The sequence below is a fragment of the Pristis pectinata genome, chromosome 35 (assembly GCF_009764475.1).
Source record: "Pristis pectinata isolate sPriPec2 chromosome 35, sPriPec2.1.pri, whole genome shotgun sequence".
Taxonomy (NCBI): Eukaryota; Metazoa; Chordata; class Chondrichthyes; order Rhinopristiformes; family Pristidae; genus Pristis; species Pristis pectinata.
The window spans coordinates 15,698,170-15,715,669 of NC_067439.1; the positions used below are offsets into that span (position 1 = coordinate 15,698,170).

The window sequence follows — 17,500 nt, forward strand, 5'->3', positions numbered from 1 at the left end:
TGACTTCTCAAACTCTGCATCTGCTCTGACCAGAGGCCTCATTGAATTTAATGGGGATTGTAGGGTAGAGATTGAGGAAGTGAAGTGTTTTACTAGTTTTATGTAGAACATGGAATAGTATAGCACAGGAACAGGCCCTTCGGCCCACAATGTTGTGCTGAATTAATTAAATGCCTAATGAAGCTAATCCCTTGTGTCTACACAATGTCCATATCCCTCCATTCTCTGCACATTCATGTGCCTGTCTAAGAGCCTCTTAAATACCTCGAATGTATTTGCCTCCACTGGCAGTGTGTTCCAATCACCCACCTCTCTCTGTGTCTTTTAAAAAAAACTTGCCCTGCACATCTCCTTTGAACTTGCCCCCTCTCACCGTAACTGCATACATAAACGATTAAATACTTTGATTTTATTTTTGCATATTTTAGTGATTTTGGATAATCAGTTTCATTTCTAATAGTTTTTTATCTCTGAGTGTCAGTTATTTAAAAACATGTTAAATCGATTACAGCTTTGTCAGAAGGTAAAGACCCGATTCTCAGTGTTTTCGGCTGTCAAAGGCTGTCGGGGCAGTTTGAGGTGGGTCCGGCCCAATGCCCTGGCATCGCTGAGACCATGCTGCTCAACCGTGGGGTGTGAGGTGGGTGTGGGGAAGGACAGTGGGTGGCGATTCTTGGCAGGGTTCCAGGCTAACAACGTTTGGCAATCTGTTTAATAGCAGTTGTGTAGGTTCCTTCTGTCAGCTAAATGAGCACTAATCAAATAGTAACCAGAGAGAGAGAGTTTACTTAGAGCTTTCTTTTCCTCAAAGGATTTGAAAGTTAGTCATTCATCTCCAGAAACGTCAGTTCATTGAGTCCATGCCGCCCATCAACGCCCACTTACACCGACCCCATTTTATTCTCCTCACTTTCCCATCAGCTTCTCCGGGATTCTACCCCTTGTCCACACACCCACACACTAAATTGGTAAATTAGTTTATTATTGTCACATGTACCGAGGTACAGTGAAAAACTTGTCTTGCATACCGTTCGTACAGATCAATTCATAAGATATCTTTATTAGTCACATGTACATCAAAACACAGTGAAATTCATCTTTTGCGTAGCATGTTCTGGGGGCAGCCCGCAAGTGTTGCCTCACTTCCAGTGCCAACATAGCATGCCCATGGTTTCTTAACCCGCACGTCCTTGGAATGTGGAGGAAACCAGACCACCCGGAGGAAACTCTGGCAGATACGGGGAGAACGTACGAACTCCTTCCAGACAGTGGCAGGAATTGAACCTGGTCGTTGGTGCTGTAATAGCGTTACACTAAGTGCAGTGCATTGAGGTAGTACAAGGTAAAACAATACAGGATGTAGAATAAAGTGTTGCAGCTACAGAGAAAGTGCAGTGCAGGCAGACAATAAGGTGCAAGGTCACAACAAGATAGATTGTGAGGTCAAGAGTCCATCTTATTGGACTAGGGAACAGTTCAATAGTCTTGTAACAGTGGGGTAGAAGCTGTCCTTGAGCCTGGTGGTATGTGCTTTCAGACTTTTGTTTCTTCTGCCTGAAGGAAGGGAGGGAGGAGGAGAGAGAATTTCTGGGATGGGTGGGGTCTTTGATTATGTTGGCTGCTTTACTGAGGCAGTGAGAAGTGTAGACAGAGTCCATGGAGGGGAGGTTGGTTTCTGTGATGTGCTGTGTGCACAATTCTCTGCAGTTTCTTGCAGTCATGGACAGAGCAGTTGCTGTACCAAGCCGTGATGCATCCGGATAGGATGCTTTCTATGGTACATCTGTTAAAATTGGTGATTATCAAAGGGAACATGCCGAATTTCTTTCGCCTCCTGAGGAAGTAGAGACACTGGTGAGCTTTCTTGTCTGTGGCATCAATTAACCTACCGATCCACACGTCTTGGGGATGTGGGAGGAAACTGGACCACCGGGGGGAATCCCAAGCCATCACGTGGAGAACATGCAAACTCCACACTGCACGAGAGGTCAGGATTGTACCTGGGTTGCTGGAAGGTAAGGTAGCAGCACTCCCTGCTACACCACAGTGCTGGGTCACTGGTGCCAAGTGAAGCAAGGAAAACTTCCTCAGGTTGTTGCAGTTTCATGGCAATGATCTTTGGACACAGTCTATCTTAGCGGCTGATGCTTTCAGGGAAAGTCTGTGATGCCTGGTCCCTTGCCATGTGTACAATTCCACAATATTTATTAGTTTTGAGCCTCTGTAATGATAACTCAGTGCGAGAACACTGAGCTTTAATTACCACCAGTCGTGACTCTTCCTGTGAGCTCGCCTTTGGTGCCACATGTGTTGGGACTGATCCAGAACTCTGCTGCCTGAATCTTCACAGTTGCTCTACTTTTCCAGTGCACCACCCTAGGTTTTGGCCCTTTGGTCGACCTTGACTTCTGCTGACAGTTCATTAACCTGGAACATTGACTGCATTTGTCTCTCTGCAGATCCATTCCTGCTGAGTACCTACAGCATTTTCTGTTTTTTATCAGAATCAGGTTTATTATCACTGACATATGAGGTGAAATTTGTTTTTTTTTTTGCAGCAGTACAGTGCAGAGACATAAAAATCTATAAATTACAAATATAAATAAATAGTGCAAAAAAAAGGGAATAATGAGGTAGTGTTCATGGACCAATCAGAAATCTGATGATGAAGGGTGACTGATACTCTTCCTGAAGCATTGAGTGTGGGTCTTCAGGCTCCTGTACCTCCTCCCCAATGGTGGTAATGGAAGAGGGCATGTCCCGGATGGTGAGAGTCCTTAGTGATGGATGCTGCCTTCTTGAGACATGACTTCTTGATGATGCCCTCGATGGTGGGGAGGGTTGTGCCCGTGATGGAGCTGGCTGAGTCTACAACCCTCTGCAGCCTCTTTTAATCCTGCACATTGGAGCCTCCATACCAGGCAGTGTTGCAACCAGTCAGAATGCTCTCCAGCGTACATCTGTAGAAATTTGCAAGAATCTTTGGTGATGGACCGAATCTCCTCAAACCCCCTAACAGCTATACATGATGGACACGGGTATCGCTGATGTTTGTGGCCGACCTTTGGCAATGTTCCTGGAGCCTAAGCTCTGGAATTCCCTCCTTTAACCTCACTGTCAAACTCTGCGAGAACCTCCTCTCAACCCACCCATTTGACTGAGTTTCTGACCAACGTCTCAGATGACAGTGCAAAATTCATCTTGGGGCATCGGGTGCTGCAGGCAGACTCATTATGACTCCACAGTAGTGGAGCAGGTGGTGCCGCTGTCTCGCCGCTCCAGTGACCCTGGTTCAATCCTGACCTCCGGCACTGTCTGCGTCGACGTTCTCTGTCACGCCAGGAGCTCTGGTTTCCTCCCACATCCCAACGACGTACTGGTAGGTTGATTAGCCAGTGTATGTTACCCCTAGTATGGGTAAGTTGCAAAGGAAACACGGAGAACTGCGGGATGTGAGAGGGAACACGTTGCCAGTTGACTGCGGAGAGGGGGAAGGAACAGGTGGGATCACTCTGCTAGGAGCCAGCAGGGATTCAATGGACTGAATAGCCTCCACCTGTGTAGTAGTAAGTATGCCCACTCTCTCCCTTCCCAACCTCAAACTTCAGGGCAGGCGATCTTGTGCCAGTTGTCAGAGGTGACCCAGTTCAGAAGACCTTAGTTGAAGCAAAAGAAGAGTCTGTGGGGATTTGGCAGGAGAATTGCTGAGGAAATGTTTCTTCTTCGTGGGAATCTGGAACTGGAGGTGGGGGGGGGGGGGGGGGTGCAAAGCATCCGATTCAAAGGTTGTCTGCTCAAGAAGGAGTTAATTTTTCCCAAAGAGTTGTGACTTCGCATCTTCCTCTGCCCCAGCAGCCCCTGACCACTGACGTACCCTAGGCCACGGCCGGCAGGTTACTATGGGGGCCTGGTCAAGGGGTCTGGGCAACGGGCAGGGAAGTGGAGCCGATGCCAAGGTCGGATTGGCCGCGAGCTCGCTGACTGGTGGAGCAGAGTCAAGGAGCCGAACCTCCCAGTCCCACCCTCTCCTACTTCCCGGAATGTGTTGGGCAGCTGGTGTGTGTTGGGAAAAGTAATTCAACTGCTAGAGGAGAAAGAGGAATTGGAATCCTGTGAAATTGAAATGTCCCATTGGTTTAGGCTCCTTCCTGCCATGAGGTGGGGCTGAATCCTCCGTATTCCTAAAGGATTGATTCCGTTTTTTTGATCATTCCAGGACAAGTCGTCATCGAGTGGGCTGGTGTTTGGGAACTCGCTACAGGCACTCCCCCAGTACAGGCTGCCAGACGGGAGTGGCACCATCCCAAGGTGAGTCGCCGTCAGATATCCCGTGACCTGATTTATTCCCCTCTCCTCCACTCCTGAAGATGTGGAATGTCGCTGGTACAGATCCAGAGGGGCCGACATCCCAGCAGTGTCCTTGCCTGAGTGGCTGCCTTCCCCCATCACCCCAGGCAGCGAGCTGTCAGCCAGCTATTGAAGTATCAGGAGGCATGGGATCCAGGGGAACTGGGCTGTGTGGATTCAGAATTTTCTCGTCCATAGAAGTCACAGGGTGGTGGTAGATGGAGCGTATTCTGCCTGGAGGTTGGTGACTAGTGGTGTTCCGCAGGGATCTGTTCTGGGGCCCCTGCTCTTTGTGATTTTTATACATGACTTGGATGAGGATGTGGAAGGGTGGGTTAGTAAGTTCGCTGGTGACACAAAGGTTGGTGGTGTAGTGGATAGTGTAGAAGGTTGCTGTAGATTACAACAGGACATTGATGGGATGCAGAGCTGGGCTGAGAAGTGGCAGATGGAGTTCAATCTGGAGAAGTGTGAAGTGGTGCACTTTGGAAGATTGAATTTGAAGGCAGAATACAAGGTTAATGGCAGGACTCTTAGCAGTGTGGAGGAACAGAGGGATCTAGGGGTCCACATCCATTGATTCCTTAAGGTTGCCACGCAGGTCAATAGGGTTGTTAAGAAGGCGTATGGTGTGTTGGCCTTCATTAGTTGGGTTACTGAGTTCAAGAGCCGTGAGGTAATGTTGAAACTCTATAAAACTCTGGTTAGACCACACTTGGAGTATTGTGTTCAGTTCTGGTCGCCTCATTATAGGAAGGATGTAGAAGCTTTAGAGAGGGTGCAGAGGAGATTTACCAGGACTGGAAAGCATGTCTTATGAGGATATGTTGAGTGAGTTAGAGCTTTTCTTTTAGGAGAGAAGGAGGATGAGAGGTGACTTGACAGAGGTACACAAGATGATAAGAGGCATAGATCGAGTGGACAGTCAGAGACTTTTTCCCAGGGCTACAATGGCTAACGTGAGGGGACATAATTTGAAGGTGATTGGCGGATGATATAAGGGGGATGTCAGGGGTAAGTTTTTTTTTTACACAGAGAGTGGTGGGTGCGTGGAACGCGCTGTCAGCAGAGGTTGTGGGGGCAGATACATTAGGGATATTTAAGAGACTCTTAGCCTCATTAATGATAGAAAAATGGGAGGGAAGGGTTAGATAGATCTTAGAGCAGGATAAAATCTCGGCACAACATTGTGGGCCGAAGGGCCTGTTCTGTGCTGTAATGTTCCGTGTTCTATGTACTTGGTGCAGTCAGTTCAACTCTGACTCCTCCCATTAGTCCAAATGTACGTGCCGAGGGATTAGACTGTAACCCACAGAGCTCTGTGTGCTGCAACACTCAAAACGCTGGAGGAACTCGGTAGGCCAGGCAGCACCTGCGGAGGGAAATGGACAGTCGACGTTCCGGGGTCAAGACCCTGGATGATCTGACCAGATGAAGGGTCTCAACCCGAAACAACGGCCGTCTATTTCCCTGCATGGATGCTGCCTGACCTACTGAGATCCCCCAGTGTTTTGTGTGTTGCTCCAGATCTTGGTGTATGCAGTCTCTCTGTGTTCTGTCCGCTGCCTGATTCACCTTCAACTTAAAACATATTAGTCTTGACAAAGTTGTGACCTCGATGTGAATTGCACAGAATCCACGATGAGCTGAAACATGGTTGGGTCACACTTTTTCCTCCAGTGTTACGCAAACAGAACTCCTCTCTTTTCCACACAGAATATCCTGCTGGTTCTTCGTGTCATCGACACCCCAGTGAGCCCAACGTGGCTTCCATGTTATGGAAGCCTCCCGGATATGACACATGTGCAGGTTGGTAGGTTAATTGGCCACTGTAAATTGTCCCTGGCGCATGGGCGAGGGGTAGAATGTGGGGAGAGTTGATGGGAATGTGGGGAGAATAAGATGGCGTTAACGTAGGATTGGTGTAAGTGGGTGGTTGATGGTGGGCATGGACTTGATGGGCTGAAGGGCCTGTATCTCTCTATGAATGGTAGAGCAGACTCAAGGGGCTGAATGGCCTGCTCCCGCTGCTATCCTTCACATCCAAGTGTTCTTGTGTAGATCAAGGACTGGTGAGACATCTCCAAGCCAGGACGGTGTGTGACCTGGAGAGGATCCGCAGCTGGTGGTGTTCCCAGTCGCCTGCTGCCCTCGTCCTTCTTGGAGGCAGAAGTTGCTGGTGGGTGGGGTGTGACTCAAGGGGCCTGGTTTGTGTTGAATGATGCTGGGCTTCTTTGTGAGTTGTTGGTGCTGCACTCATTCAAGCAGGTGGACGGGAGCTGAGTCACTTCACAAGGGACACCCAGCCTCGGACTTGCTGTTGTACCCCTGATATCTACCCGGCTGCTCCAGTTAAGCTTCAGGTCGACCGTGACCCATGGGATGTTATGGAGCTCTGGTGGTTGTAATCATGTTGAATATTAGGAGTGTGTGGTAGACTTTCTGTGCTGGAGATTGGTCATTATTGGACACTGGTGCAGTGCAGACGTTACTTGCCATTTATCAGCCCACTTTCCCATCAATTCACCCCCACCCACCCCCAGTTCTATCCCTCAGCTACACACTGGGGGCAATTTACAGCAGCCGACTAACCTACCAGTCTGCCCCGTGTGTGTTTGAAGGGAGTGCAGAACCAGAACCAGTCTCGGGGAGCAGGTGGACCGATGTGTTAGTGGGAGCATAGGATTCAGTATTCGGTGAGCCAGATGCCAAAGTATCCAGATTTATGAACAAAGGGATAGCAGATTGTTGGAATTTTACCGTAACAGTGGGACAGAGCTGTCGGCAGCATCTTCTGCCCTGATCCCTGGGCTGTCTCTGTGCTGCACAGATGGAGGTTTGTGGGGAGTACCCCTCCACCGGCCTGCCCCTGACGTGCTGGGTCACGGTCAGGTGAATGAGTCAAGTCGGCCTCCGATGAAGGACAGTGGAACTTTTTATGTAATTAAGCTAATTAATTTAATTGTCTTATTGCGTTGAGTACAGGTATATGACTGCTTTTCAATGTTTTAACTTTAAAGTGTGTTTGAGTCATTTCAATCGTTAAACATGTTTTATAGTGAGTCTCAAGTGCTAGAACATAGAACAGTACAGCACTGGAACAGACCCACGATGTGTCGAACACAGGCAGATGGGATTAGTATAATTAGGTGTCATTGGCTTAATTAGTTCAGCACAACATCATGGGCCGAAGGGCCTGTTCCCATATCGTTCTGTTCAATGATGCCCAATTAAACTAATCCTGTCTGCCCGCGCATGATCCCTCCATTCCCTGCGTATTCATGTCTATCTTAAGACCCTCTTGAATGCCTCTGTCATATCTGCTTCCAGCACCACCCCTGGCAGTGCGTTCCAGGCACCCAACGCCTCTGTATGTTTGTATATTTAAAAAAAAACTTGTCCTGCACATCCCCTTTAAACTTTCCCCTCTCACCTTAAAGTATATCTTATCCCTCAGAATCCTCTCCAGTAACTTACAGTACCTACCACAGATGTTAGACTTACTGGCTTATCGTTCCCAGGTTTTCCTTTGCTGCCCTTCTTAAATAAAGGCACAACATTCGCTACCCTCCAGTCTACCGGCACCTCACCTGTCGCAAACCCCTTTAAACTTTCCCTTCTCCCCTCCAGTATTCAACATTTCGACCCTGGGAAAAAGATTCTGATTGTCTACCCTATCTATGCCTCTCATAATGTTATAAGCTTCTCTCAGGTCTCCCCTCAGCTTCTGCCACACCAGAGAAAACAACCCAACTTTGTCCAACCTCTCCTTTACAGCTCATACCCTCTAATCCAGGCAGCATCCTGGTGAACCTCTTCTGCACCCTCTCCACAGCCTCCACGTCCTTCCTGTACTGGGGTGACCAGAACTGCACACAGTACTCTAAATGTGGCCTAACCAAAGTTTTATACAGCTGTAATGTGACTTCCTGACTCTTGTACTCAATGCCCCGACCGATGAAGGTTTATGCATGTGGAAGCCTCCCATTGGAAGGATTGAGGCCTCGGTAGCTGTCAAAGCCTTTCTGTGAGAACCCCCAGCCTCCTGCCCTGAGGCAGCCCCTGTGTTGCTCCTCACTGCATTGATGAACCAGGAGCCTGGCCCCCAGGGGAAGGTGGCCAGAGATTCTGGAGCAATGGAAGTTCCGAGCCAACATGACTCCCTCCCAGACATTGGACCATGTTGCCAGTCTCGGGTGGATTTTAGGTGGATTCTGTGTGAGGCTAGAGACAAAACTGCAGGAGCCCTGGCTGAGTTATTTGCATCATCATCAGCTACAGGTGAGGTGCCGGTACACTGGAGGGTAGTGAATGTTGTGCCTTTATTTAAGAAGGGCAGCAAAGGAAAACCAGGGAACGATAGGCCAGTAAGTCTAACATCTGTGGTAGGTAAGTTACTGGAGAAGATTCTGAGGGACAAGATATACGTACATCTGGAAAGACGGAGGTTGATTAGGGGTGGTCAGCACGGCTTTGTGTGTGGAAGATCATGTCTTACGATCTTGATTGAGTTTTTTTTATGATGTGACCAAGAAGGTTGATGAGGGCAGGGTGGTAGACGTGGTCTATGTGGACTTCAGTAAGGCCTTTGATAAGGTCCCACATGGTAGGCTGTTCCAGAAGGTTAGATCGCATGGGATCCAGGGAAAGCTGGCTAATTGGACACACAGTTGGCTTGATGGTAGGAAGCACAGGGTTATGGTGGAAGGTTGTTTCTCGGACTGGAGGCCCGTGACCAGTGGTGTGCCTCAGGGGTTAGTGCTGGGCCCATTGTTGTTTGTCATCTATATCAATGATTTGGATGAGACATGGTGAGTAAGTTTATAGGTGACACTAAAATAGGTGGGAAAGTAAATAGTGAAGAGATGATTAGAAATTACAGAGGGATCCTGACCGGCTGAGTAAGTGGGCCGAGGAATGGCAAATGGAGTTTAATTCTGATAAGTGTGAGGTGTTGCATGTTGGAAAGTCAACCCAGGTTGGATTTTCACAGTAAATGTAGGGCCCTGTGGAGTGTTGTAGAACAAAGGGACTTAGGAGTACAAATACATGCTTCACTGAAGTGAAGTCACAGGGAGACAGGGTGGTGAAGGCTTTTGGCATGTTGGCCTTCATCAGTCAGGGCACTGAGTATAAAAGTTGGGAGGTCATTGTGCGGTTGTACAGGACGCTGGTGAGGCTGCACTTGGACTATTGTGTTCAGTTTTTGTTGTCCTGCTATAGGGAAAATGTTATTAAACTGGAAAGAGTACAGAAAAGATTTACAACAACCTTGCCAGGACTTGAGGGACTCGGTTATAGGGAGAGATTGGATAGGCTAAGACTTTATTCCTTGGAGTGCAGGAGACTGAGAGGTGATCTTGTAGAGGTGGATAAGATCATGAGGGACACGGTGAATGCACGCAGTCGTTCTTCTGGGGTTGTGGAATCAAGAACTAGAGGGCATGGGTTTAAGGTGAGATGAACTTGAGGGGCAATCTTTTGACACGAAAGATGGTGTGTACGTGGACTGAGCTGCCAGAGGAAGTGGTTGAGGCAGGTACAATAACAACTTTTATACTCGACAGTTGAACAGGTACATGGATTGGGAGGGTTATGGTCTTGGTTTATTATTGTCAATTGTACTGAGGTACAGTGAAAAACTTGTCTTTCATACTGATCGTACAGGTCAATTCATTACACAGAGCAGTTACATTGAGTTAGTACAAAGTGCATTGATGTAGTACAGGTAAAAACAATAACAGTACAGAGTAAAGTGTCACAGCTACAGAGAAAGTGCTGTGCAATAAGGTGCAATGTCACAACAAGGTAGATCGTGAGGTCAGAGTCCATCTCGTAGTATAAGGGAACTGTTCAATAGTCTTATCACAGTGCAGTAGAAGCTGTCCTTGAGCCTGGTGGTACGTGTCCTCAGGCTCCTGTATCTTCTACCGGATGGAAGAGGAGAGAATGACCAGGGTCGGTGGGGTCTTTGATTATGCTGGCTGCTTCACCAAGGCAGCGAGAGGTATAGACAGAGTCCAAGGAGGGGAGGCTGGTTTCTGTGATGCGCTGGGCTGTGTCCACAACTCTCTGCAGTTTTTTGCGGTCCTGGGCAGAGCAGTTGCTGTACCAAGCCGTGATGCATCCAGATAGGATGCTTTCTATGGTGCATCGATAAAAGTTGGTGAGTGTCTAAGGAGCCAAACGCTAGCAAATGGGACTAGATTGGATGGGGCATCCTGGTCAGAATGGACCAGTTGGGCCGAAGGGCCAGTTTCCATGCTATATAACTCTATGACTCTACGTTGGCTGGTGTTTCCCCTGGACCTCGGCCCCAACACGTGGCTGCTGCTTCACTTCACTCCCAGGTTCCTCTCGTGACCGTGCGTGTTGTGGGAGGAGGTCACCGGGGGTCACGGAAAGATTCAAGGATGTGCCCGCAGCATCCCCACTGACTCCGGGGAGTCTCTGGCCTGTAATCCCTTAAAGTAATGGAGGAGTGTTTGGGGTCGTTTTTAGAACCTTGAGGTGGTATATCAGGAGCACACAGAGGTCTAGCCTAAGCGGCAAAAGGAGCACGTCGCCTCGCAAACTACTCGTACGTCCCCCTCCCTCAGCCTCCCTGGCCATCCATGGGAAGAGTCTACTGTTTCCACATTGGCATAGTTAGCCACAGAACAGGACGCACGTCATCCTCGGTCCCCAGGGACTGCCTATGACCGATACATAAAAGGGTGAAGCACTTACATGTAAGAGCTGGGCTCAGTCATGTCCAACCATCCGTTGGGCATTGTCCTGCCTCTGCTCACGAAGGTCATCGTGGGGAGGGCAAGAGTACTCCAGGGACCTGCTGAATGCACAGTCAACAGTGTACCTCCTCTTAACAAGACACAAGGGTAAGGAGCAGCATAAATTACAGTCAATTCAAGTATAGAAAGAAGTAAAGTGAGGGAAAGGTGTTTGGACTGAGAACAAAAAAGAAAAAGGAAATAACATTTCTGAAAAGTATTTGTGATTTCCAAAACAAAATGTTATCACCGAAGAGTTTATCATCACGGATTAAATCGTTGAAGTTCTGGGCCAGTGAAATTGTCTGGCATTGCCTTAACCTAATTGATAAAAGTAACTACACTATTATTTATCCTTAACTTTCTGTGGTTTTTAATGGATAAATCATATGGAAATCCAGGTTTATTTTTGAAAAAGTTCAGATGATTGCGGCACACGTCGGTTCCGGGAGCTCTCTGCCGCCCTGTGCTCACCGTGCCTGCAGCTTTCAGTAAGTCTTGACCCAGCTTGACGATCTTTGAGTTTGTTTTCTGATGGACACGATCAGGTGGCATTTCTTGTCAATTCTTTATTGCACAAACTGTGTTTTGCGCTCGAGCTTTGTCTTTGACGCCAGTTGCTCCATTTTACCCGCAGGTTCCTGATGGAGGCGTGCAGCTTTCTGAGTCAGTACATTGAGACTGAGGGCATCTTCCGCAAATCTGGCTCGGCGTTTCGGATGAAGAATCTGAAGGTATGTCACGGGGCTTCTTGCACAATGCGCAGATTCGAGTTCCCCAGCTGAAGAGCGGGAGGGGAGAGCCTGGCGAGGGACTCTCCGAAGTCCGAGCACTGCCATGTGCATGGTGTGGCAGGTACAGAGACTCTGTGCAGATCCATGTGCCCCAGTCATTGAGATGGTGCAGGTGGACAGAAGGTTATCAAGGAGGCTGCAGGAAAGCTGGCCGTTTTATGTACTGGGCGGGGTACGTGGAGCTGGACTAACCCCGTTTGGACCACACCTGAGTGCACTCTCCGACATGCACGACAACTCTTTCTCTGCCCCCACCATCCCACTGTTTCCCGTTCTCCTGGTGCCCAACTGCACATTAGGAATAATTTACATGGACAATTAACACACCAACCAACACACCTTACCATTGGAGCACTCGGGAAACCTACGCGGTCACAAGGAGAGCGTGCAAACTCCACACAGCTAGCACCGGAGGTCATATTTTCAGAGACAGATGCTGGCTATGGGTGGAATTCAGTGTGGGTGTGTAAGCATGCAAGTGTTGCCTCTATACTTGCTAAAGAGAGCTGGTAGTTTTTTTTCTGAGCCTTGGAATTTCTAGGAGAGTTTTAATTTGTTGCTTCCAGTTGGGTGTGTAAGTTTTTAAGATTTAAGATAAAGGTATCTTTATTAGTCACATGTACATCGAAACACACAGTGAAATGCATCTTTTGGGTGGAGTGTTCTGGGGGCAGCCCACAAGTGTCGCCATGCTTCCGGCGCCAATGTAGCATGCCCACAACTTCCTAACCCCTACGTCTTTGGGATGTGGGAGGAAACCAGAGCACCTAGGGGAAACCCACGCGGACACGGGGAAAACACACAAACTCCTTACAGACGGCTGCCGGAATTGAACACAGGTCACTGGCACTGTAATAGTGTTACGCTAACCGCTACACTAGCGTGCCTGCCTCCAGCTTCACTCCTCAATGCCCCCAAACCCTGAACTTGCTAACCGGCAGAAACTGTTATCATGGAATTAAAAAAAAGAAACTGTCTCCCTGAAACCCATCTGGCTTCCTGAAGTCCCTTTAATGAAGGAAATCTCTTGTTCTTGCCCAATCTGGGGTGTATGTGACTCCAGACCCTCCAATGTGGTTGACTCTTAATTATCCCCTCGGTAAAGGGGCAGTTAGGGATGGACAACAATTGCCTACAAATTCTGCATCCTGGGAACAAATATTGTTTTGAAAATTGTTGGCTTTTGCTGTGTGGCATACGGGGGTGCAGAGCCCAAAGCTGTTCACAGGCATCCAGCTCTGGTTGAATAGACCTTGTATGGTTATGTTTAGAGCTGACAAATACCAGTCCTATCCAGTCGGACCAAGTGGCCCATTTCTCTGCTGCCTCTTCTGTCTGTGAAAGCAAGGCTGGGTTTGCACTGAACTGTAGTTGATACTTGTCCACGAGGGTTTCTGCTGCGGGGAGTGATCATGCTGAGAGCGCAGGGTTGTGAGTGCAGCGAGAATCTCAGAGGGCTTTTGTCTGCGTGAAATAAAGTGATTGAAGACAATATCAGGGTAGAGCTTCTGCTAATGGCCACCATTTTACCAATGACACGGTTCCCTGCACAGTAGCTTAATGAAGGTCATTAACAGTTCTCACCAGGATGGTGGGAAGGAGATTGGACAAAGGCTGCTTAGAAAAGGCAGTATGCAATGTGGCATCATGTTGAATTGAAGTGCTCTGATTAATTTGCTGAACGCCCACTTGACCCAGTTAGAGCCACTTTCGGCCCTCGCCTCTTCACGTCCGTCACAGAAACACTGTGAGTGTGCAAGTACATGTGTCATTGTTCAGTGTAGACCGGGGACACGGTGGCTCCATCCTTGAATCCAGCTCTAATCTCATAGTCATGATAACAAACCACTGTCCCGAAGGCAGGAACAATGCAATGTGCTTCCCTAAGCCTGAGAACCAGACTTTGTTTTCCATTAGCCGTCAGCTCATTCTGAGAAGTGCTTTGCCGTATTACTTTCAGGACATCTGCTTGTTGCATTCCAACAAAAAGAAGGAAGGTTGTGGTTTGAAACCTGCTCCAAATGGATGACGTTTGGATCTCTTGACCCTTGACCTGTGGTAAAGTGGACCTGGCGTAAAGTGGACCTGGCTTCCCTTGCAAATGAAAAGCCCACTTTTGGTTACTGCAGTGTTGCATTTATATAGCACCTTGCCCAGCTTCAGAAAGTGCTTCTCAGCCAAGAAAGGTTTGCGATGAGGTCACCGGTATAACGCCAGCAGTGGAGAAACCTTTCCTGTGCGTAGCGAGCTTCCACAGGCAGCAATGTGATGGCTGTTGGATGATCTGGTTATTAACCGGTGATTGGTTGGGCGGTGCAGCGGGTAGTGCTGCTGCCTTAAAGCTTCACCACCCAAGTGTGTTACAAACCTCGGGTGCTGTCTGTGTGGAGTTTGCACGTTCTCCCTGTGACCGCGTGGGTTTCCCCTGGGTGCTCCGGTTTCCTCCCACAGCCTAAAGACATGTGGATTGGTAATATAATTGACTGCTGTAGAGAGCCCCTGGTGTGTAGGTGAGGGGTAGAATCGGGGGGAGTTGATGGGACTGTGGGGAGAATGAAATGAAATTAATGCAGGATTGAGCGCTTGATGGTCAGAGGGACCTCAGTGGGTCAAAGGGCATGTTCCCATTCTATTAGCATATGAAAGCTGGGACGTTACGTTGCAACTTGACAAAACTGATCAGGCCACGCATGGAGCACTGTGTGCAGTTCTGGTCATCACACGACAGAAAGGATGCGATTGTGTTGGGGAGGATGCAGAGCAGATTCACCAGGGTGTTGCCTGGGTCGGAGGACTTCAGTTACGGGGAGAGATTGGACAGTCTGGGCTCGTTTTCCCTGGAGCGAAGGAGACTGAGGTGTGATCTGATAGAAGTTTATAAAATTATGAGATAGGTTCTGACCTATCTATCTTTCTCCCCACAGAAGAGGTATCAGAAACAAGAGGGGATGGGTTTAGGCTGAGAGGAAGGAGTTTAAAGGGCATCCGAGGGCTGAGTGGAACTCACTGGCGGGGTTGGAGGTGGAATCAGCTGCAGGCATCACATTTAGACAGACACTTAAGTAGGCAAGGTGTAAAGGGATAGGTGGGTTGACATGGACACGGTGGGCTGTACAACTCCGTGCTGGGTGGCACGGTGGTGTGGCGGGTAGAGCTGCTTGGCTCAGAACTCCAGAGACCCGGGTTCAATCCCGACGGCCGGTGCTGTCTGTGTGGAGTCTGCACGTTCTCCCCGTGACCGGGTGGGTTTCCCCCGGGTGCTCCGGCTTCCTCCCACATCCCAAAGATGTGCGGGTTAATTGGCCACTGGAAATTGCCCCCAGCATGTGGGTGAGGGGTAGAATCTCGAGGTAGTTGATGAGAGTGTAGGGAGAGTAAAATGGGATCTGTGTGGATGGTTGATGGTCAGCAAGGACTTGGTGGAGGTGAGCATTGACGAGGAGAATTTTACCCCCACATGAGAGGACAGATGGCCTGAGCGGTGATGCCTCAAACGGTGCAGCCCCCCCACCTCCCCCCCCACCCCCCACCATTGGTGCTGTCAGAGGAAGTGGTTCTGGAGGGGGAGCTGAACTTCCAGTCCTCGGGCTGAGGTGCAGAGATCGCTGAGCTACAGGTGACTATAACAGTGAGGGGGTAGAGCGGGGTAAATGTCCCAGCAACAGTTGTATTAAAGTTCTGTTATTCCAGAGCCTGGGAGAAAACCTGCGGAATTGGGACAAGTTGAACCGGAGAGTGGTGGGACTCGTGGTGGGATGAGGTGCATTGTAGGAGAGCGCCACCCCATGGCTTCTGAGGAATGGTGCTCAGCCTCCTCTCAGCCGGCACTGGGAAGTTGCACTTCAGCCCTGTGTAACAGCAGTGGATCTCCTCGTTTGGCCCTGTGGGCAGCGTGGCCTCAGGAGCAGGTCTGACGCTGCGGATCCTGTGGCGAGTGACTCATCTCCTGACACAGCACTTCCACTATCGACAGAGCACAAGTCAACGTGGAATCTCCCACTGACCTGGGCAAGTGCAGCCTCAGCAATATTCAAAAAAGCTCGACGTCGTCCAGGATAAACCCTCCCTCCCGACTTAATTCCCACCCCCCCAATTCACCACCTTCAACCTTCAGTCCCAGCACCAGCAGTGGACCATAACCGCAGTGCGCACCGTTTACAAAGTGCGCGCACTCACCACCCCCCCAGGCTGCACCAACAACACCTGTCACACCTGTGACATCTTCCACCAAAAAGGACAAGACCGCAAGTACATGGGAACACTGCCCTCGGCAGGTTCCCCTCCAAGTCCTACACCATCCCCACGTGGGAATATATCGACGTTCCTTCACTGTCGCTGGGCCCAAATCCTGGAACTCCCTCCCCTACAGGACTATGGGAACACCTTCACCAGAAGGACTGCAGCAGTTCAAAAAGATGACTCTTCCCCCACCTTCTGAAGGCAGACAGTGATGGGCGATGAGTGCTGGCCCATGTCCCAAACAGGGAATAACCAATAAAACAACAGGTTACAACAGCCAAATTCCTGCATTGATGATTGTACACTGGATGTTCTGCAATATGCAGTGAATGAACACAAGCTCAGTGCTATTCGCCGTTACCAGCTTAACGTCATGTTTGGATGTGGTCTGTGTGGGAAATTTGTCTCCTGTAAGGAAAGGGAGCTGTTGACCCGGTGACATCCCGAGGTTCTCCTGAAACGTGGGTGAGAATTCTGAAGGTGTAAGGAGTGGTGGGGAGGGGAGACGAGGGGTAGAAGGCAGCTCTGTTGCTGAATGGTGACGTTGCAAAGCTTGTAAATCAGGTGATTCCTTGTACGTAGGGCCAGGGAGAGGCCATTCAGCCTGTTCTGCCGTTCCTTTGGATCGTGGCTGAAATGTATCCAACTCCATCTAAGAAATTACTAAGCCTAGTAATTTCTAGGGTAGGGACATGTTCGGCACAGCTTTGTGGGCCGAAGGGCCTGAACTGTGCTGTAGTTGTTCTAGGTTCCATCGTCCTGCTGTCGTTCCATGGGGCCTGTTTGATCAACAATCTGTCTCGATGTTTGGCTGTGCCCACCCACGGCCCAGGCAGCTTTTTGGAGGAGGGAATCTGCCAAGATGCTCTGTACTGATGTACCCACCTGGGATTGAAGGTCCACGATGGGGCCTTGGTGTGTTTTCAGTGTAAGTGGGGTCAGATACCTTGTTTGTAAACCTAGACAGTTATGGTGTTGGATGGGATTGTCAAAAGATTCTCTGGTAGAATTAACTCCTTCAGAGTTGAGAAGAAATCATTCCATGGGATTGTAAATTGTAGGGATGTGAAGATGGCCCATGTACTGTTGACGTTTCAGGTCCGGATGAAGGGTCTCGACCCAAAATGTGGACTGTCCATTTCCCTTCACAGATGCTGCCTGACCCACTAAGTTCCTCCAGCAGTTTGTTTTTCGCTGCAGATTGCAACATCTGTAGTCTCTTGTGTCTTGAATCATGCCAGGAGTTGCTGTAACCCAGATGTGGGCCAGGGGCCAGAGTCGGTGTGTCCCTGCAGTGGGTTGATGGTGGTAGCCTGTACCTGCAGCTGTAATCTGAAGTTCCAGAGACTG

General features: G+C 49.2%; 1 protein-coding gene across 1 annotated transcript in view; it reads left to right on the forward strand.

Moving 5' to 3' along the window:
* LOC127586267 (uncharacterized) overlaps positions 1–17,500 on the forward strand; it is a 65,740-nt gene that overhangs the window by 12,075 nt on the left and 36,165 nt on the right. Inside the window, exons 2-3 of the mRNA XM_052044073.1 lie at positions 4,217–4,308; positions 11,755–11,851. Of these exons, the coding sequence (XP_051900033.1) occupies positions 4,217–4,308; positions 11,755–11,851 (189 nt within the window). The remainder of the gene's footprint in view (positions 1–4,216; positions 4,309–11,754; positions 11,852–17,500) is intronic.